This window comes from Penaeus vannamei, chromosome 10 (genome assembly GCF_042767895.1).
Source record: "Penaeus vannamei isolate JL-2024 chromosome 10, ASM4276789v1, whole genome shotgun sequence".
Taxonomy (NCBI): Eukaryota; Metazoa; Arthropoda; class Malacostraca; order Decapoda; family Penaeidae; genus Penaeus; species Penaeus vannamei.
Genome location: NC_091558.1, coordinates 39,789,869 through 39,811,802, shown reverse-complemented (window position 1 = coordinate 39,811,802; position 21,934 = coordinate 39,789,869). Strand labels below are relative to the sequence as shown.

Sequence of the window (21,934 nt, the reverse complement as noted above, 5' to 3'; positions counted from 1 at the left end):
AAGGTAAACATAAGCCAACAATTTTCAAGATTTGGTTAAAAATCGACCCTTGCATATCTATTTACCATTTTGAAATGAATGTGAGGGTCCTTCTCCCTAAAACTGAGTACAGGGAGAATATTTCATATTTGATTTTCGTATTCGAGCCAATGAATTTCCGCGTTTGCATTCGCATTCGTTTTAGGCGAACGTTTTCAAACCTTGAATCCGGATTCGTCCATTCACGAACGTATTTATTTACCTCCTTTGCTTTGAAGAAGATAAGGACCCGTGCCAGCATCTTCAAGTAGTTTTATCATTATCTTCCTTTGGCTCATTCTGCAACTTTAATATATACAACGGAGGCTAATAAACTTCCAATTCAACGTTACCATTTTATTGTTACATTGATTAGAAGTGTGTAAATTGAAGACGAAATCAAATGCCGCGCGCTCGAGGTAGATCTGGAGGGACGACAGCTGGTAGAAGGGGTAAGTTAAAGGTCTTTCTTTTATTCTGTGGTCTTACCCTAGCCTCCTTTTTTAGCTGTACCTTTTTAGGTGTTCAGATATAACCGCAAACCCAAAATCAACGGTAAATGTTTACTGAACAATCCCTGTCTGTAAATTGCATACGCATCTCAGTTCCGCCTCCGCCACTTGTTTCTGTGAAGTCAGTGGTCTGGAAAAGTAAAGCAGACTTGCACCACAAATATTCTGGCAAGATGGAATGTTATTCGCTTCCCTGACAGCTTATCATCAAATATGTAACCAACCCAAGCTTTACCCTGCAAAATAGTACATTGTGGCTGTTTTTTTCTTATAGGCCAGAGTGCCAAAGGCTTCAGCTGTAAGTCTTCCATCTCAAATCAAAATGTTTCAAGTATATGTGGATAGAACACAGCCAGTAGAGCTACAAGAAAGTGTTGTGCAAGCATTTATTAAATAGTTTAGAATAAGATTAGTAAAATTATCCACCTTTGCTAAGGTAGAACGCTTATAGTAAAGAATAGGAGAGTTTTGGTAAGTAGTTTATTAACCGATTGGGTCCATTTGTGTCACGGAAATCACAGTGCCAACAATACGGGCAGTGGGGGTATACCGCAGTGGGTTATGTAAGGGGCCAATATCCTGGGTGTGCAGCATGTGGGCTGGACACACATTAACACATGATCAGTGACAAAACTTTGTGCCTCCCCTTTTCAAAGTTATTTAGCATAATTTTTGTAGCTGTTTTACCTTTTTCCAGTGTTCATATTTGTTTTTTGATTTGCTTTATCCAGATGATAATAGCTTATTTTCCTTGCATAGACTCCATATCATCACTCTATGTAGTAAATAACTCAGTGCAAGAAAAAAAAGGGTATTTCTTTACAGCATGGACACACTCGCCTTAGACTAAGTCCCCAACTCCATGTCAAAAAATTTATATATCAATCTAAGTTGCTCTAACTAGGTGTGCCCTTTGGGCACTGCCCGAGTGGAGGTTTGGTTGTGTACTCTCCCCCCCAACACCCCCCGGGAAATATTGTCTTCACCTCATTATGCACGGAAAGGTTGAAACTCAGCAGCATCGAGTGGATATAGACTGAGAGCAGTGCTTTCAGAGATATGCTTCCTTTATTTTTGGCCGTACCATTCATGTCTGCAGATTATTTCTTGTACCAATGACTGAAACTTTTTATCCTTTGCAAGAGTATCATATTCAATTTGTCCCAACTTAGTGCATTCATACTGGAAAGATTACCCCCCCCCCAAAAAAAAAAAAAAAAAAAAAAAAGTTATTTGCCTTTGGGGGGGGGGGGTAAAAAAATGGTTATTTGCTTTTTTTTTTTTTTTTTTTTTTTGTATGTTTCAATTTCCCGTAATACAACCTGTGCCGCTGGTCACAGTAGCCAGGAATACAATGCACAGCATGGAAATGGTTTTCTCCCTAGAGCTGGTGCTCTTCCAGTCAGGGCTCACAAATCTTACATTCCATAATCGTTTATCGATGGAAATAATGCTAAAGCCCCATTTGGAATGCCAAAAGAGTCTAATCACATTCCAGAAGGTTTGTGCACTTGTGGCAAGTCTTTTCCATCACCCTGGCCTTTGTTCATGACAGCAAGTTCGCATCACGGAGCCCACAGCCATTTTGTCCGATGATGGTATGTTCATGTCACCTGGCCCTTGACCCAGATTTTTCCATGACGGTTTTAATAGTTTTTTTTGTTCAACTTTTTCAATTGTCTTTATTTCCCAGGAGGCAGCACAAGACAGCAATCTGCAAGGCCAAAGAGAAACACACAAGCTCCTAGGCCAGTTGTGATTAATCTGGATGTTACTTACTCGAGTGATGAACTAGACAATTTAAGTGACTATGCACCTTCCCCAAGTCCAGAACCTCCAAAAGAAGATGAGCAGCCTCTTTTCTCACCTAGGTAAGCTGCAGGGAAATTGTAAGTGATAATGTAGAATTAGGATACAGTTGAAAATTAAAGGAATAGATTAAACATCATTTAAAGAGGATAGGATTTTTTTTTTTTTTTTTTTTTACCTTTTTTTTTTCTCTCTTTTTTTTCAGTAACAACTTGTATTACATCATTTCCCTCATCATTTTTTCCTTTTAGTTTTGTGTTTACAGTGTTTAAACTTCTTTTCTATACTATATTATCATTAATTCATCCAACAGCCCTTCTCCAGAAAAACAAGTTAGCCGAGGCATTATGTCGGATTCAGAATCTGACTGTGAGGTGGTTCCAGTTGAGGTTACACCTAGTGCTAAGAGACCAAAGATAGATCATTCACCTGACATCTCTTGTGATAATTCCAGTGACGACCTTTTCGCAATTGATTTTAGCTGTGAGTCACCAGTGAACCTTTTTATCCTTTTTTAATTAATTAATAGATATTTACCTTTTAGGTATGTGTGTATATATGGAATATATGTATATATGAAATGAAATCCTATGTTCACTCCTGTCTCTGTTTTTTCTTTTTTCTTTTTGGATAGTTACAGTATGTATTATGCAATTGTACTGATTCAGTATTAATTGGATTATCAGTCAGTGCCTATTGATAATAAATTTTATAAACATGTTTAAATGTTGATGCTGTATCATGTGGTGAAATATACAATATCATAAGTTCCAGTTTATGCATTTATGAATTTATTTCCTATAAGCCTGCCGTAATAATGCTATGAAGGAAATAAAGAAAATGATGACTGCTGAAAAGGAACATGAAAAGGGAAAACTGAAACAAGAAGAAGGCGAGTCCTCAGAGCAAGCAGATCTGTCCGATCCAATCAATGAGAAGAGCATTGTCGAAGACGAGGTCATTCTTATTGAGGAAGCAAGGTAAGTGGAAGGAATGAGGAAGATTTTCTTATAGATATTTATATAGACTTGTTGGTGAATCATTGAAGACTTTTAATGTTTGTTGTATTTTCTGTAATATACAAAAAAGTATGGGTGCAGAAGTGGCCAGCTGTCTACCATAGATATTCAAATACTTGGTATTGTTGGAGGATTAACATGCTTAACTGTGGCTGGGTTATAAGGGCCAAAACACTCAAACTGTAAATATTTAGCGCAGTTCTTACTTGCACAAATGTATACACAAGATTTGCACCATTTGCATTTCTTTAATATCTTTCTTTTAATAACTTGTACATATTGGAAAATCTGATTCATTATAAAGTATGAAGGAGGAAAAGATTTTATGTTAAAGAAGGAAATAGATGGAATAGTATGCAAGGAAGATGTAAAGACAAGAAGTTAATGATGGCTTTTTCTGCAGCAACGAGACATTGGAGGGGTCACCATCTCCCTTGCCAAAAGTTAAAGTGCACAAAAAAAAAATGCTAAAGAGAAATAGCGAAACAAAGAAAGCCATGAAAGAGCTAAAGGCTTTGGCAGAAGAGATGGCAAAAAAAGAGGTAAGTATGGGTTTCACTCTCCCTCTCCCTCCCTCCCTCCCTCCCTCCCTCCCTCCCTCCCTCCCTCCCTCCCTCCCTCCCTCCCTCCCTCCCTCCCCTTCTCTCCTCCTCCCCTTCCCTTCTCTCCTCCCCACTCTCCCACTCTCCCTCTCTCCCTCTCTCTCTCTCCCTCTCTCCCACTCTCCCTCTCTCCCTCTCTCCCTCTCTCCCTCTCTCTCTCTCGCTCTCTCTTTGTTCCAAAAATTCATTTGCTGAAATAAATTGGTGAGCTAGGGTAGGCTTAGCAATGGACTCTTTAGTCCATAAGTACTACTGGAGCCATCTCTGTGTAAAAAAAATCAAACAAGACAACAGTGATATTACATACATATACTGGCATTAGTGGGTGAACCCTTCTTCTCACAGAACAATGACAGCATGAACCAGAGTGGCATGAGCGATATTTTGGTATTGAGTGACGATGAGTGCGACAACACAAATACAGAGATAAATCTGCGTGTACGATGGGGGACTGAATATCTCCGCATACCCATTAAAAAGGTAAATTTGACAAGACATATTTTTGTATTCCATTTGCTTTTTGATTCTTGTTTGTTGCAGTAGATCGAAAATAGTAATTATACAAGGATTTCTTGAGGTTTTGTCTTGGCTATATTTTAAAATTTTAAATCAGAATGACTGATTGAATGATGAAATAAAAGTATGATTTATAACACAAGTTTATGAAATGATATGTAGAACTGTAATGGAAAATTAATGAATTTTAATCATATGATAATTCAGCATTTTTAAGGTATCCATACCTGATATATCTTATCTTTGTAGATATTAGAATACCATCTTACAATGCATACTTTGACATTATTTCTCCATTGTTATGCATTGCCTCTTTACAGATGCAGAAGTTTTCCCACGTATACCAGATCCTCGCAGAAAGGTTTAGTGTTGGTGTTAGTCAGATAGTTCTGAGTCACAATGATAAAATCATAAATCCAGAGCTTTACCCAAGGGAGTTGGGACTTAAAGTTGCTGACATAATTGGTAAGTTATCCTGAACTTTTCACTAGCAGTATTAGTATTTAGCTTCAGTGTTGGAACTGTGCTATTCTGTGATAGAATATGTGCTTGCACTGATTTTTTTCTTTTCTTTTTATATTAAATGAAGTTTTTTATTTTAAACTGTATAAACACAGATAAATTATATACAAATGACTGCAAGAGTAAGTAAATTGGTATGAATTATGAATGCAGTAAGATGTAGATATATGTATACAGTGTATTATAGGAAGTACTTACATAAACTGCATATACAATGTTTTGATTACAGAGGGTGGAATCCAGTCAAAAGACTATTCTAAAGGAGCAGAATCTTCAGAGGAAAACGACCCTGGAAGCATTAGGCTTAAAGTCCAGAATGCTGAGAAAAAGGGACATGTTCACATATACATAAATCGATACGATAAAATGCAAGTGTTAATGGAAAAATACGCAAAAGAAAAGAAAGTCGATGTTAGTACTCTAAGGTTCCACTTTGACGGCGAGAAGTTAGATCCCAGTGACACACCAGATAACTTAGATTTGGATGGAGATGAATGCATTGATGTTTTTCATAGTTAGTTCGTATTTTAGTATTGGTTTCCCAATTTGCTCATTGAATTCTGTGTTTCGAGAAGTTTGAATAAATATTTATATGTATTTACACTAGCTTTTATCTTTACCATTTTCACAAAAGGCATATCTGGTTATGATGAAAATCAATATTCACAGGAAAACTGTATGTATGTGAATGTTTATATCCTTTGCCAGATTTAGATTATTTTCTGAAAGTGAAAATCCTCTTCTAGTTTCTTCTAGTTTCTCCCCCCCCCTCTTCCCCTCCTCTTCTCTCCTCTGTCCCTTTCCCTTTCGCTTCCTCTCCCTCTCCCTCTCCCTCTCCCAGTCCTGCTCTTCTCTCCCCTTTCTCTCTCCCTCCTGTCCCTCCTATCCTCCCTTTCTCTATCTCAGTTGATCTACTAATTGATAGACAAATCATACTGTGTATATGTACTAAATTTCTTTCCTTCACTGAGTTTTTAATGCGGAATGAAGGGCTGACTAGCAATGGCTTTTTTTTCTCTTGCTTTTGTTACTTTCTCAGTTCCTTTACCTTGACAAAAATAACATATGCCTACTAACGTCTTTTACGTACGATTGTCAGTCACCATTTATCTTGTAAAAGATTATCTCCAGTGTAATTTTCATGGAGGCAGTTATTTATCATTATGACCCATGATATTTTGTTCTCATAACCCTCTCTCTGCATTCTCCTTTTCTTACCTTCCCCATTTTCCACAGCCCTGAGGTACTCTGCTCTCTCTCATTATGTGTGGATAGTATGGTAAGACTGTGGTCCATTGTATGATAACTCATTGCCTGTAATAACTTGTGCTTATATATTTCAGCCTAAATAGATACACATGACTCACACATGGCTGAGTGTGAATACACTAATTGAAAGCTGCAATTTAATTCATGTAAAACTTTATGTAAGCTTACCAGTCACTCAGACTTGTGGACTAGGCTTATTGTAGGTTCAATCTCAGGAAAGAAAAAGTTGGCCTAGTTGCTTCTCTATTCTAATCACCAGAATCATAATATTTTTGTTTGTGTAAGCGTGGATTTTTAAAGATTATATAGACTATTTATTTTTTATTTATTTGTTATTATTATCTTTTTTTAACTAAATTTAGGTACAATCAATATATTTTTTCCTCTGAAGTGATTTTGTGAATCAAGGGACTCTAGTACTCAGGATGAGTTGCCAAACACACACACACACACATTTATGCATATATATATATATATATATATATATATATATATATATATATATATATATATATATATATATATATATACATACATACATACATATATACATGTATATACATATATACATACATGTGTGTATAATTTTTCCACATTCATATTTACTTAAGCATTCCTATGAACTTTTTTCTTGCTGATGAATTTTGCCTGTATGTACTTTAATGTATTTTTCATTGAATAAGAAATGTAGTGTGTTATGTCATTTATAATCCAAATAATTATAATGTTACTCTTAAAGGAATTGGTCATTAATAGAAAGGATATGTCATTCATGTTCTCTGAAAAAGTAGGCTTTCTTTAGTCTTTTATTAATAGCCCTGTTAGATATCCAGTTTGTGTTGTTTCGTTTGACTCTTAACATCATTATTATTATAAGTTTTCGCAGATTTAGGTTTCCACAAACAATGCATAATACAATAGTGATATTGATAATGATATTATGAGTAATGGTACTCCTTACTTGTGCTTTTTACTTTGGAAAAGCAAAGATTTCATAATGTTTTTGTATTTTATGTTGGGTAATGTTTAATCTGACATATATTAAAAAAAAAAGTTAAGATAAAGGATTAAGATCTTTATATATTTATACAAATTGTATATAAAATGGACAGGCACCAGCTCCATCTTTGTTTTAGTTACCTTTTTTGGCGAGTGAATAATAAACTACACTTACTCTTTTTGAGCCCACTGTATCATACGGTGAGAAACAGACTAGCACAGCATGACCTATAGCGTTTAATTTGATGCTCCCTGCCATAAGCTGTGCCTCATACTCCTTGGGTTGACCTGATATCTCCAAGTGGCAAGGCACACATATATGCCTTAGTGGTTGTGTCTCAGGGTGGTATTATGTCATGTAATATATGTCATGCTGCAGCCCTGCCAGCATGTTGTTAGATTCCATGCAAGCAAGGAGAAGTGCATATATTGTACATTCTTTAATCAACGTATATTTAGATCATAAGTAGATAATGATAATGATAGTATAATGATACTATCATTATCATTATGATTCTAAAAGAAGGGAACCAGAAAATCCTATGCATTCTCTGGCCATCTGGGGTCAACACTCTCTACCTAAATGGTAAACATATGCCTTTAGCCATCCTTTCATCAAACTCATGGACATGTTTATACACAAGCTACCTTCTTATTACTGCATTTTGATTCATTTTTTACCCAGCTGTTTATAAGTACTACCTGGACATGGTAGATGTCAATATCTTTATGGTGTACAAAGCACTCTGATATGTAATGAATTTAATGGTTGTCCAGAGAGAGCTGGCACAAGAGCTCTTGAAGATGTTTACCTCCACTAATGAGACCCTCCAATCCCATAGTCATTGTTGTCATGGGGGGGCTTAGGAGATCAAGACACCCAATGTAGGGATCACCCCTACCTTGGGCCTCAGCCCTCACATCAACTATTTTGCATGGTCATTCCTTTTCCCCTTTCCCCTTTTCTTCATTTCTTCATCCCCTTCTTTTGTCCACTTCTAAGGTGTGAGGGTTGTGCTGAAAGGATGAAAGTTTGGGTTCATCATGAAAGGCCTCTGGGAGCCACGGGCACAGTATTCCCTTTGTTAATCACCTAACCTTTACCCTTTATGGGGACCATGGCTATGACTGCTAGTACTTAAGGTGCTGTCACACTAGCACCTTTTCCATCAATTTTTTGACAATTTTACTTAACATCAGTACAAACATTCTCAAATATAACTTGATTGGGGTATGCCTGGCTGAAAAAGTTGCAGAAAGGTTTTCAGACGGAAACAATCATTATCGTCTGACTGGAAAATCGACAATTCGCTCAAAAATGGACACATTTCCCGAAAATTGTCAAAAAATTGATGGAAAAAGTGCTAGTGTGACAGCACCTTTATACTCTCTTCATGTTGTTTACTGACAACTTTATCCATTTCGATCCACCCACCCAGGTCATTACTCAATCTTCAGAATGCACCCCTTCCTCTCCCCCAATATTCTCAATTCCATCTCCTACTGCACAGTCTTCTTCATTTTCTACCCCTTCCACCCCTTATTACTATTCTTCATTTGTATTGTCCTCCTCCCCACAGAACTACCTCACTCCGCACCACCTGATCTTCCTCCTGCTCTCCTCCTCTTAAAACTTCCACTTCTACAAACCTTTTGATTGTAAACTGAGATGCACAACTTGCACAGAGCTTGGCTTCTTTAAACTTTCCAGAGAGAAATTATGCTAATCCAAAAAATGCATATCCCATGTAATACTACAACCTACCAAGGTATGTTTACTTTAGTTGAAATGTGATTTCAACTGTTGAGTATTGCACAAATATGGAGTTTGTCAAGTCTATTTATGAAGTTTACATTGTCTTTAAGCATAAGGCTGTAGAGATTACAATCTTTTGTTTGTGGGGGTATTTTTGTCTTTAGTCCTCATAATTTCAAAAGGTATATATATACCAGGATGATAGAACAATAAAAGGTAATTTTATAATAAATGTTAATATGCAATGAAGATAACCAGTTACCTGATTCTGTTTGCTTTATATCCTATAAGTATCATCAGATTAAATGCCTTCCTTCTTAAGTATTCTCCTGTAAAGAAATTCTTCCTTTTCTATCAAATTATATGGTAAAACTTTGAAGTGTATGTTTGTAAGTCATATTTCTAGAGCATTTGATGTTCAGAATTACTTTTAATTAAAGAAAGTACTGCAAACTTGAGAGCTGCAGGAAAAAGTCAAAATTAAAACTTTCATACATCAAAATATCTAAAAAATATATATATTATTTTCCTATATGTTATGGAACCAGAGGAAACAAAATACAAAATCTAAGTTTTATTTTAACATGTACAATAACAACTGTAATACCCAACAATACGGATATTCTTGAAAGACATTATCTATAGATACCTGTTCTGCATGTAATTAAGATTGAATTCCATATTCACAATCAATATTTCAGTGTGCTGGAAATGCACAAAATATGCATACTATTTAAAATCATAAAAATAAATAAAGTGTATCCTTCCCTAAGGATAAACAATTAGTGTAAGAAATTGAATAAAATGAATATTAAGGTCTACTAAAGTTTTACACAAAATTTAAGTATACACCATTTTCTATGATAAAGAATTATTTCATTCATAGGCAATATTACTAGCACTCAATAGATACTCAGATATGTACAGAGCACTGGACACCATCACGTACAAATATGATTAGGTAGTCTGATGGAGAGGCGCTTTCTGTGACACAGTAAAAGCTGTCTTCTTCACTTTTTTGAGCACAACGGCCACTTAATCTAAACACAGTAAAAGTCTGTACAGCTAAAACAGTTATGGCAGGAGTGACATCACTGTGAACACTGTTCCCCCAATGTTCATCAACAATGTTAATCCATTTATATCAGTGCAGTACAATAGAGTGTTAAGCAATAGCTGCACAGAGACAGTACAGCCTGGATTCATTGCACCATGACTATTTTAGTTTTAAACTTGAATGGTATTAGTATAAGAAAACTAAAACCCTAGAAGACTATCAGGAATTAATGTATTACAACAAGTGTTACATTTTCAGTACATATACATCACGTTTATATCTTCTGTGATTTAATTACATTTCATTTAAGTGCATTTACTAAATGTATACTATAGGACAACCTTTGTTTTCATTTAATTACACATGGACTTAGTAACTCCCAGTTAGTATTTCATTTGTTAATATATTATCTCCAGTTTGTGTACATGTGTACCTCTATTAGGTTGCTTCAATTAACCTTGAACTGTCTGGTATTCTTACAAAAACAAAATACCACTGGATAAACCATGCCCTTTTTATATGTATATATATATATTTATTACATTATCATTATTCTCGTGTATAGTTCCCAAAATCACTTACATTTCTCTAAACAGGTTTTAGAATTTCAAGGCAGGATACAATTCCACATGACAAACTTTGATATAGTTTTTTCACCACAACGGTTATTGCAGTTTGAGGATTTCTATCCCAATAATTAGAGGAAGAGCTAATAACTGACAGACCTAAGAATTTTGGTCTGGGTATCTGCACTGGAGAAAATACTATTTCAACATTTAATCAGGTAGATATCCATTCTATTTACACAAGGCTGAACCTTCACATAATAATAATTTACACCCAAAATCCAGTTAAAAGGGGAAAAATATATAAAGCCAGATTTTCTTAGCAATAAAAAAGGAAATGAGCTAGGCACTAGCAGCTGTTGCAGATGCTGCTTCCTCTTTCTCCTTGGCCTCTTTGCCTCCAAAATACTCGTAATTTATCAATCGACAACCCTAGAAAGATAGAAATGGTATTTGGTTAACTTCTTATTGGCAGAAAAAATGCTGCAATTAACCACTTGAGTAAGATGCTACCTTTAAAGTGTCACAGCAGAATTACAAAATTAATACAAAAGCTAAATATATAACTTGGACATGATTAAAAAAGGAAATTAATCTTTACTTGAATCCTATACTTGCACCACCAACAAAAAAAAAAAAAAAACTCAATAATTTTCAAATCTATTCTTATTCTACAGAATATATGAAATAAGAAAACATTTCAAAACAAATACGCACACATGATTTCCCACTACAACAATTACCTTTTCCTAATATCCACAAATTTGTACACAAAGGCAAGGGTTTTTCTCACCTGTATAATTTGAGCCGTTTCATTTGTGAGGTGGCAACTGAAGAGCAACAGATTTCTTGGCTGCACTTTGATGGCAAATCTCATAAAAATTGCCGAATAGAAGCAAAGAGCTGGCAAAAAAGAAATGACATTATGAAACAAGCTACTTACTCCATCTAAATATTTTACAAAATAACATGGAAAATTTCTGTAATACATGGGTCATTTTTGATTTCTCAAGTCATAATTAGTTTATTCAATGCACTGCTTTACCTTTAAAATTGTCACTATCAAAGTAATTATACCTTTTCTTCATTTCAAATCATATTTTGATGTAATAATTAATATCGAAAACCTAGCTTTTAACCAGAATACTCTTCCAGTTATGCTTTTCAACTTTAAACTTTGTAATAATTCACTAATATCTATATTGTTAATTTCGATTGTCTTCATACCTTTTTTCTGTTGTATACAATCAATCTCTACTATATTACACACTAAATTATCTACTTTCAAGTACATCTGTTAACAAAGAACAAAATACACTTGCAATTATTATGATTGTCTCAGATATCCAATCATAATTACAGTAAGCAATATGAAAAGAGAAGCTTGCAATAACCAGTACATCAATTACAGTAATTAATTACAAGCTTTCAAATTTTCAAATCTAACCCAATAAATACATGAAGCATACATTTATCCAAGAATATGAAACATACAAACAAACTGCAAGTTTGCATGGTCCATCTAAGGGAAGCTTAATTAAACACTTCCACATCCTTTACTACTTATATTAGAGACAACATCCTAACAATGGCATGGCTTCCTTTCCTGCCTCTTCCACTGACAAATGGCAAGGCATTCCCTTTAAACACAGGAGTCAAGAGGAATCTTTTTAGGTGCTACTACCAGACTATCTATGATCCTTGCTACAGTACTTTACTATCAATTAAAGGTACCAAGGTTGCCCAAATTTTTATCATGATTTCTCATAAATTACTCTACAACTTCACTCCACTCTGAATACAATTTCCCTCATGACTTTACCTTTATATATGAAACAAAATCAGCTAACAGAAACATATCATTTTCAGTCTTCAGTTATAAAAACTAAAATGTATAACCTATACTGTTTGTGTAGGGGAAAGTCAATGGGTGTGTCTGTGAGGGTGCAGTCAAATAGGTATGGGAATGGGAGTGTTTATGTGCAAGTGCATGAACAGGATATCATGAGTGAATAGGAGTGCTGAAGTACGAGTGTGAATACATACTTGTATATTAATGTTGATGTCTGCATTTGTTTAGGTTAAAAATCACAAGTATATTGTGGAAGGGCTGAAACTTATGTATACATGAGTAATTGTGTATACAATGTTGCATTTATAATCCAGTGTACTAACTTCCTAATCATATGTCCACTTAGCCCCATCAATATGGGTATTTTCTTTATATTTATCTTTATCTGTCATTACTATACTACTGAATTATGAGTTTCCTTTCACTATGAAAAATTGAGAAATCTACAAGGATTGATCAGCACACACTGTTTACTGGGCCATCACGTCCACCAACACTGACTTTACCTTAAATACACTAGATAAAAATATCACTAGATAAGCTGGCTGTAAAACAAAGGGAACAAAGTAAAAAACAATATACTAACTTTTCCTCCATAACTTTGATACCAATATCATCTATAGCATCTTTCTATAACCACTGGTAGTATCATTTTCTTTTCATTCACTAGTATTTGTATGTTCATTTCTTTAATGTTATCTCATATGGTGCATCTGTTTGTAGTTTATCATCACAATCTTAAATAAAATGTATACTAAGTATTATTATCTTCATTATCAACTGCCATCCTTTTACTTTCCATATCATTACAACTCTTATGAGTTTGTGCATCAAAATCATCTTGTATTACTTTAAGGGTAAACATTCTGCAATTTGAATCCATACATATATCTTATAGATCTGCAATGAAATGCTGTGGCAAAACAAAACAAATATTGCAATATAGTAGTTGTAGAAGTCCTGTGGGAGGAGAGGAACAGAATTGGATTCAGACAAAGAAAGAAAAGGTGAGAGGAGGGGATAGGAGGGGATAGGAGGGGATAGGAGGGGAGGGGAGAGGAGAGGAGAGGAGAGGAGAGGAGAGGAGGGGAGGGGAGGGGAGCGGAGGGGAGGGGAGGGGAGGGGAGGGGAGGGGAGGGGAGGGGAGGGGAGGGGAGGGGAGGGGAGGGGAGGGGAGGGGAGGGGAGGGGAGGGGAGGGGAGGGGAGGGGAGGGGAGGGGAGGGGAGGGGAGGGGAGGGGAGGGGAGGGGAGGAAAGGAAAAAGAGGTGAAGAGATTGTAGGGGTGAGGAAAAGAAATCATAGAGATGAAGAGCGGTGAGGAGAGGAAAGGAGAAAAGGGGAGGGTTGGGGAGAGTAGGGGAAGGCGGGGCAGGGCGGGGCGGGGAGGAGAGGAGAGGACAGGAGAGAGGAGGAATAAGAACCAAAGGAGAAGGAAAAGAAAAAAAGAGGAATAGAAAGAATATATAAAGGAGGAGGAAGAGGGGGAGGAGGAGGGGGAATATCACCCACAAGAAAAACCAAGATAGATAATATGAGAAAAGTAATAGATCAGAGATTTTAAAAACTGGGGAACATTACAGTATAAAAATATGGGTAATGAAATGAATAAAAAAGAAGTAGAAACATGCAGGAAATGTATCAAACAACTTACCAATGGTCATCTTTCCACTAATAATCTCTGGAGGCTTTTTTGTGTCCGCAATGGCAGCTATAGGAATCCCCCAATTTGCAACTGGTCCCCAAAAGTGAGTGCTGTAAAAGAAAGATAAAATTACATCCTATTTTCTAACCTTACAAAATAATGTCATAACTACAAGCTTTTTCTTCATATAACCATAGTGAAATAATGAGGGGGAAAAAAGCCTGTCCATATTACTAAATCTTCATGAAATTATGTTCGGAGTTTACTGAACTACCTCTTAATAAGACCTTCCACACCTAAACAACCACACACAAGACGAGCAGCATTAACAAACTTGGCCACCCCTTTAAACAGTACCTGAAATTTACACATTGATACAATCTGTGCTCCTTCTCTGTGGGAGCCTTTTCTGTTCTCTTTTTATCTCTCTCATTACCTTTTCCAACTATCCATGACTAACAGTTTTACCTTCCTTTTTCCATGACATTCAGGTTACCGTACCTATCACTAATCTTTGATATTTCAAATAAAGTGCTGTGTGCTAATATCTTATCATGGTGGAAGTCACACCCTTTGCCAAAGAACCATTTCTGATTGATGAAGTAATTTTCTATTTTTGGGTAGTCAGGTTTTTAGTATTATTACCATCAAAAATTTCTCATATTCTGCTCATTCAATGATACAATAAACAATGTTCAAAGATTAGCAGGTTCACAATAATATACAGATCATCTATGTAACATAGATTTTAATCAGAATAACATTGTAATGAGTGAAGACATGCAAGTTTGTTTCATCATGTTGACTATGAACTATGCCTGCAGCTAAATCAACACTGATTTGGTTTTGGAACAATCCCTATACAGAAATAACATTGTCCCTTTTCCAACTGTCCATTCTCCAATGCAACTTCAACTATGCCTTGGCTTGGCATCAACTCCTTAATCTAATACTGGTAGGACTATTTTTGTCTGCCAGACGCAGGAGAAAAGTTCAAATCTATAGTTCTGTGTTAGTAATATTACACTTTAACGATGGTACAAGTATATAATTGCATACATAAAACATGGAAACTGAGATTTATACAAAACTGTTTATCACCCATCTACTATCTGCTGATATCAGTCAAAATGACAACTGAAAGGCTATAATTAAAAAAAATAATAATAAATAAATAAATAAATAAAAATCTATAAGGAAAGATAGATTCTGGTTTAATCAGTCAGGCCACTCTAACACCCTTGGTTGCAACACAAGACTGAGTATATGTTAAATGTAAGTTGTTAACATTCTTAAAACTTTGTTTTGCTGTACTACATAAAAAAAAAAAAAATCTATCTACAATCAACTCAGAATAATCAAGGCGATGATGTGAAAAGCAGACAAAGTACTCTGGGAATAAAAAGGAAAGAAACAAGCAAGAAAGAAAGAAAAAATGCACTTTTAAAGTGAGATACAAGGAATATACATATTGCCAGAATGTGTCCACTTAAATGTTGCAAAAACATAACTGTGAAGAAATAAATATCAGGCCACAATTCACTAGAAATACAAAACGTACACATGCTGACATAACTAGAATCTGGCATTAATATCAGCACTTCCAAAAGATGCATCCAATACAGTATTCTCTAACTGCAAAGTAAATGAAACAAAACAAATATAATAATATGTACGGAAGACACCAAAAAGCGTATGTATAATGACAGACTACAGTGCAAAATTCCACAAAGAAAATGGAAAACACGGAAAACTACAACACTTACTAGCCTGTAGCACACTGCCTAACAGCCAGGGTGCATCGTAGCCCTTTCCAACCACCAAACTGGGTTGCAATATGGTACAATAAATGAAGAAATCAATGGAATAAACATGTCTTACAAATAAAGATGAGGTTTACCGTAATAACCTATTCACTTCTACTGTTAGGGCATGTCTGTTGCCTTTTACATTAGGTCTACTTGTGCTGTCTATACATGCATATCAGTGAAAAGTTTTCTTAAATCATTTATATGACCAAGTACTGGTATTATTAAATCATTCATATACTCAATTATTGGTATTATTAATATCATTATCATATTATTTAATTTTCTACAATACACACTACTTTCTATATTAAGCCTTGTATTACTCCAGATATATACCATTATTTATATATACTATCATTTAATATATGTTTACTTATTTTCCAATGACAGGCATCACTTTAATTTCTTAGTTTTACAATACCTTAAAACAAGTAAACCATTCTCGAACATAAATAAATAAATGAATAAGTAATAATAATAATAAAGCAAAATTAATAACAAAAAGCATAGGAAATGTGGTGTAGTTGAGACTTATTGTATCAAAACAGGAATAAAGACAATACTATCTATTATCATAATAAACATAAAACCAATTAAAAAACAAAACACAAGACCTACAATAATAACATCATCACCAATATGATTATTATAATCATAATTATCATCATAAAAAACAATAATGATGATTAATGATGAAAACAACAATAATTATGTCTATTATATAATCAAATCATTAATTACAACACTAACATTGAGAATAATAACAATGGAAACTGCAATATTCATATTACTGATAATATTCATCATGATTATTGATGATGATTATTGATGATGATGATGATTATTGATGATGATTATTGATGATGATTGATGATGATGATGATGATGATGATGATGATGATGATGATGATGATGATGATGATGACGATGATGACGACGATGATGACAATGCTAATAAAAAGAAAAACAATAACAATAAAACATAATGATTATTACAATAACAATAATAATTATTATTATTAGTACTACTGTTAATATTGTCATCATTATCAAAATAATTATAACAATAATAATAATAATAATAATAATAATAATAATAATAATAATAATAATAATAACTATTATTATCATTATCATTATAACAACAACAAAATAATAATAATCATAATAACAATTATAACAATAATAATCATAAAAACAGCAACAACAACAATAATAATAATAATAACACTAACAAAATGAATAATAGTAATAGTAATAGTAATAGTAATAGTAATAATAATAATAATAATAATAATAATAATAATAATAATAATAATAATAATAATAATAATAATAATAATAATAATAATAATGATGATGATGATGATGATGATGATGATGATGATGATGATGATGATGATGATGATGATGATGATGATGATGATTTCAATAATGATAATGTGTTGCAGTTTAACAGTGTAAAGAAAAAAAAGAAAGTGATGTAAATGAAAATATACACTAACAATGATAATAACAATAATTATCATTATCACAGTTATCATTATCATTATCATTATTACATTATCATTATTATTATTACATTATAATTTTTATCATTATCATTATCATCATCATTATCATTACTATTATCAATATCATTATCATTAATATCATTAACATTAATACTATCATTATTTATATCAATATTATCATCATTATTCTATAATTATAATCATAATCATTATTGTTTTTGTTTTTATCATCATCATCATCAACAGCACTATAGTCAAAATGATAATGATGATACTTATGATGCTGATGATAGCAATAACAATAATAATAAAACTAAGAATGCTTACATAACAGAGGTGCCCAACAACATAATAAAGACATCAACGTAATCTCATGCTTTGCGCAAAATATAAAAAAAGCAAGGACGCCCACTTCTAAACAACATACAAATAAAGGACTAAGTGTAGAGCATGCACCTGAACAAAGAAACACGCAAACAATCAATATCCACCATACCACATCCACCAAATACCATCCTCGACGTGACCCTGAACTTTCAAATGTTCAATCACAATGCAAACCTTACAACATCTGCTCCCTAGTGATGCTACCTGGATATCACAGTCACTTAATCTTTGCTTCTCATGGTGTTATCTTGCCCATTTTTCCATTCAATAAGAACAGAAGGCATTTTCTTATTCATACCTTAAAATCAGCAGTAATCAGTGGACACTTATCAAGCAATGACATATAATGAAGTTATAATGTCTCATATCTACTTTCTTTAATTCTGCCACTAATCAAGAAAGAAACATGAGGCGAAAGAATAGTTTGATGTTCCTAAAGGATCAACAAATTTTAAAACTAAGGGTGTGGTGATATCATGAAAGAAACTGATTAGCATGAAGTTATACCCAAGCAGCATCAGCTAACTCTTCTCTTAGACACTTTTATAACACAATGCCATTTACAACTTGTCAGCAAAGGAATTAAATCTCAGCAACCTGGGAATTAGATTTCAAACATTTCAATACTTGGAATTATTGGGTAATCAACCTTTTTTTGGATGGACAGCAATTACAAAAATGAACTAAAACCTTGGCATCATACTTAAGCAATCATGTTACACTGTGCCAAATACACAGGTGAAAATAGCAAAGCAAAAAGGGTTTTTATAGTAAATGAATTTATAATTAGTAATTAAAGACTATAAAACAGCAATGTTTGAGAGTATGCAACAATTTATAATATTTAGAGAGATACCTTTATCTGATAATTGAGATCTATATGATCTATCTTATAACAGTATTTTTCACACCCATCTGAATCACCATAGATAAGTAAAATATAATGTTTTGTCAATAGGATTCACAGCTTAACCTAGTAAAACAATTACAAAGACTGACCCAAAATTGGCTGTAGTCAGCTATTAGACACCATTCGCTAAAAGAACTAAAGCACCAGAAAAAAAGGACACACTACATATAATATTAAATCTTCCTTTGATTCTGAATAGGGTAAACTTTGAAGTCTTCTCCATGTTTTGAGGTTAAATAATTACAATGGTTTGCAGGAAGAAAAGAGAAAAAAACAAATGAAATGTAATGGCAAAAGAAAATGCAATCTCTGAACTAATAAAGCCCCAGGCTTGCTATCAATAGAAGGATGATGGTTGCAGGTTTTAAGTGTGTGAGAAAGAAAGAAATCTTGCAATATGTAATTTTTTGGGGGGTGAACTTGCTAAATTTAGTCAAATAAGAAAATATTGTAAATCTTAGAAATAAAGTTTTCTGACAAATATACTGGATTCCTTCATTCCAAAAGTTGCCGAGATCTGTGATGCTCAACATTTCATGTTGCTGTGACTGGGTATCATTGCCCAAGGAGAGGGTTGATGGGGGTCTCTGCCCCCCAAAACCCCTGGCAAATATGGTCTTAAACTCTGTATGCACAGCAAGATAGCACTTAAATTCTGGTGTACCAAGTAGATTTAGGCTGTGAACAGTGCTTTCTGCTATCTTTTTTTTTGTGTGTGTGTATGAAGATTATTTCTTGTACAGACAACTATAATCAGCCTCCTGATAGTGGCACCACGTGAAGAGAATGACACCTATTTTGCATTTCAGGAAAGGCCAACAAACCTCCACCACATATATTCTGTGAAGGCTGTGCTTAGTTTGGTTTCTTATTTGACATTAAATTACTAAACTTTGTTTTATTAGAATATATGTAGAAGTTTGTTGGCTATTGTTGGAGCATTGATGGACAAAGAGGCTGGACATCACACAATGGTGGATGTAGAGGTGTGTACAGAAGAATTACCATAACATTACAGATATGGTATAATCAAACTAATTTTTATGATGAAAAACATTAAATGGGATTGGTACCAAATATCATCCACTCAACTATAACATATTTGATGAAACAAAGCAAAAACAAAAGCCATTAATCTGGCAATGCAAAAGATACACATCATCACCTACATCGGATACCGTCACAGGACCAATCATGATGATAATGGTATTGATGGATCTCTCAATCTCGACTACCCATGTATATAGAAATTATGAAATTATGTCACAGAAATCCCTCCCATACCCAAAATTTTGGCTCCAATATCAGGGGAAGGTTTGAATGGTACCCAGGAAATTGTGGGGTAATATACAAATAAAACACAGAAGTGGTCAATATAGAGTCAACTGCAAGGGCTTGTGCCCACAACTGCACCCCAACCCCTACCCTGGACCACATAGAACCCACCACATACATACAACAGGACAGAGTGCAGGACAGACTAGGTATCGGGTGCTCCTGCATGTCATTCGTACTCTCTATTCTGCAGTGAATACATGGTGGATTCCTGGTCTTCCATTGTTGGGATTGGGGGACAGCAGCACCAAAGGAGAGGGTTTGCAGGGGGAACAGCCCCCTGCATTACATAATATAGTGACTTATATGTGTAACAAATTTTGTGTATATTATTCAGATCTTTTCCCTGGTGCCTTTTATGGCATCCCCTGATATCAGGAATGCTACATATATAGATTGTAGAATGTGAGAGCAATCCATCATAGCCTACCACTATTGTAATGATTTGTCATGCGAAGGCATTCTAAATAATTACCCAAGTTCCTAAGGACTGTCAACAAAGGCAATCAAATTTCATAACTTCCTTGGTACCCTTCATGCCCTCCCCTGCTATCACGGTCAAGAATCCAGGGGTATGGGGAATTTCGGCACAACATATACATTATACTTGGATGCTAGAGAGAAATCATGATTCATTATACGGAACTATTGTGTAAAATCACCCTTTTTTTTCTCTCGTATATAAGCCATATTCATAATGACTGGCGACTGCAGCCCAGCTACTCTGGGGGTCTACTGTAACACATCTACCTTCTTGACTTTGCAGGGAAAGGGATTTATTTTTTAAGTTCAGTTCGAAGAAAATTTCCCCTAGAAATTCTAAAGGTAGGAGGTCCTTTTCTTGCTCTCTCCCTGAAATTTTTTTAAGGGGCAGTTGAAACCCATCTACATAAAATGTTAAAAAGAGGATCCATGGGGTGTGTCATCCCTTCTTTTAGGGGGGTCGATACACTAAAAAGCCCGTCGAAAAGCGGAGTGAAAGCCCACCCTGTTTACTCCTTTTGAGGGTAATTCTGAGATTTTGGAACAAGCGTATGTGTACAGTACACCCCATGAATAGGGCGGGTGGGCTGGTGACACCTTCTAGCATAACCACTTATTATATCCACATAACTGGAAAAGAATCCTTAGATGATAAAGAGGTAGGCCGATATCATCAAAGGAAAATAACTAATAACAAAACAGATGTTTCACTTAATATTCAGATATCAAAAATAAGTAAAAGTCAGTTGCAGTCACAAACCAAGTGAGAGTGTGGTGCCTTTCAAGTGCTTGTTTTGCGGCAGCCACATACTGGTCATGGCTCCTGCAGATAATTATGATCGTCATCTAATTATGCAGTCATGATTATGTACTCGCATGAACACCATTAACTCAGGCCTTGAAGTCTTGTCTCATTTTTTTTTCTCTTTCAATTACAATGCCATTCAATCATTTCTTGCACGCTACTAGGTAACATACTATCACACTCTGTCAATAACTGCCGAGGGATGTGGCTCCTTGGGAACAGGGAGCAGGTAAAGAAGAAAAAAAAACAAGTAATTATCTCGTGGCAACCTCCCACCTCTTCTCCCGGTTGTAAGTTTATCCAAAACTGGAAATCTCACCTCATTAAATACTGCCTGAACTCTTTGCTCCTCAGTTGGTCAAAGCCCTTCTTCAATAACGCGCCTGCCATGATTGATATAAATGCAAGTCGATTAATATGCAAACACAGTAACTGAGTGCACAGAGTCAACCTCCCTCAGACGCTCCCCATGCACTAAAGGCCGAAGAGAACTCAGTGCCATTACTTGCCGTGGATTGGCCTCGCAGACGTCGTACGCGATGCCGAAGT

General features: G+C 34.9%; 2 protein-coding genes across 2 annotated transcripts; one reads left to right on the top strand and one right to left on the bottom strand.

The window, feature by feature from the left end:
• Positions 1–229: 229 nt before the first annotated feature.
• Rad60 (DNA repair protein Rad60) lies at positions 230–7,388 on the top strand. Its single transcript, XM_027378725.2, has 8 exons — positions 230–470; positions 2,224–2,401; positions 2,653–2,822; positions 3,145–3,319; positions 3,762–3,900; positions 4,306–4,440; positions 4,797–4,941; positions 5,228–7,388. The coding sequence occupies exons 1-8, from the start codon at positions 422–424 to the stop codon at positions 5,515–5,517; spliced, it is 1,281 nt and encodes a 426-aa protein (XP_027234526.2). The 5' UTR covers positions 230–421; the 3' UTR covers positions 5,518–7,388.
• A 2,195-nt stretch (positions 7,389–9,583) lies between these two features.
• On the bottom strand, positions 9,584–21,897 carry Mpc1 (mitochondrial pyruvate carrier). The gene is made up of 4 exons (XM_027378717.2): positions 21,705–21,897; positions 14,150–14,250; positions 11,439–11,548; positions 9,584–11,077 (listed from the first exon to the last, which is right to left on the bottom strand). The coding sequence occupies exons 1-4, from the start codon at positions 21,773–21,775 to the stop codon at positions 10,988–10,990; spliced, it is 372 nt and encodes a 123-aa protein (XP_027234518.2). The 5' UTR covers positions 21,776–21,897; the 3' UTR covers positions 9,584–10,987.
• Between the last annotated feature and the right edge of the window lie 37 nt (positions 21,898–21,934).

Bases quoted from the DNA above. Each gene is read 5' to 3' on its own strand.
- Rad60 (XM_027378725.2), top strand. From the start codon at position 422: ATGCCGCGCGCTCGAGGTAGATCTGGAGGGACGACAGCTGGTAGAAGG. The intron at 3,320-3,761 runs GTAAGTGGAAGG...CTTTTTCTGCAG, and splicing joins ATTCTTATTGAGGAAGCAAG to CAACGAGACATTGGAGGGGT. The intron at 4,942-5,227 runs GTAAGTTATCCT...TTTTGATTACAG, and splicing joins TAAAGTTGCTGACATAATTG to AGGGTGGAATCCAGTCAAAA.
- Mpc1 (XM_027378717.2), bottom strand. From the start codon at position 21,775: ATGGCAGGCGCGTTATTGAAGAAGGGCTTTGACCAACTGAGGAGCAAA. The intron at 11,549-14,149 runs GTAAGTTGTTTG...CTTTTTTGCCAG, and splicing joins TAGTGGAAAGATGACCATTG to CTCTTTGCTTCTATTCGGCA. The intron at 11,078-11,438 runs GTGAGAAAAACC...CTATCTTTCTAG, and splicing joins AAACGGCTCAAATTATACAG to GGTTGTCGATTGATAAATTA.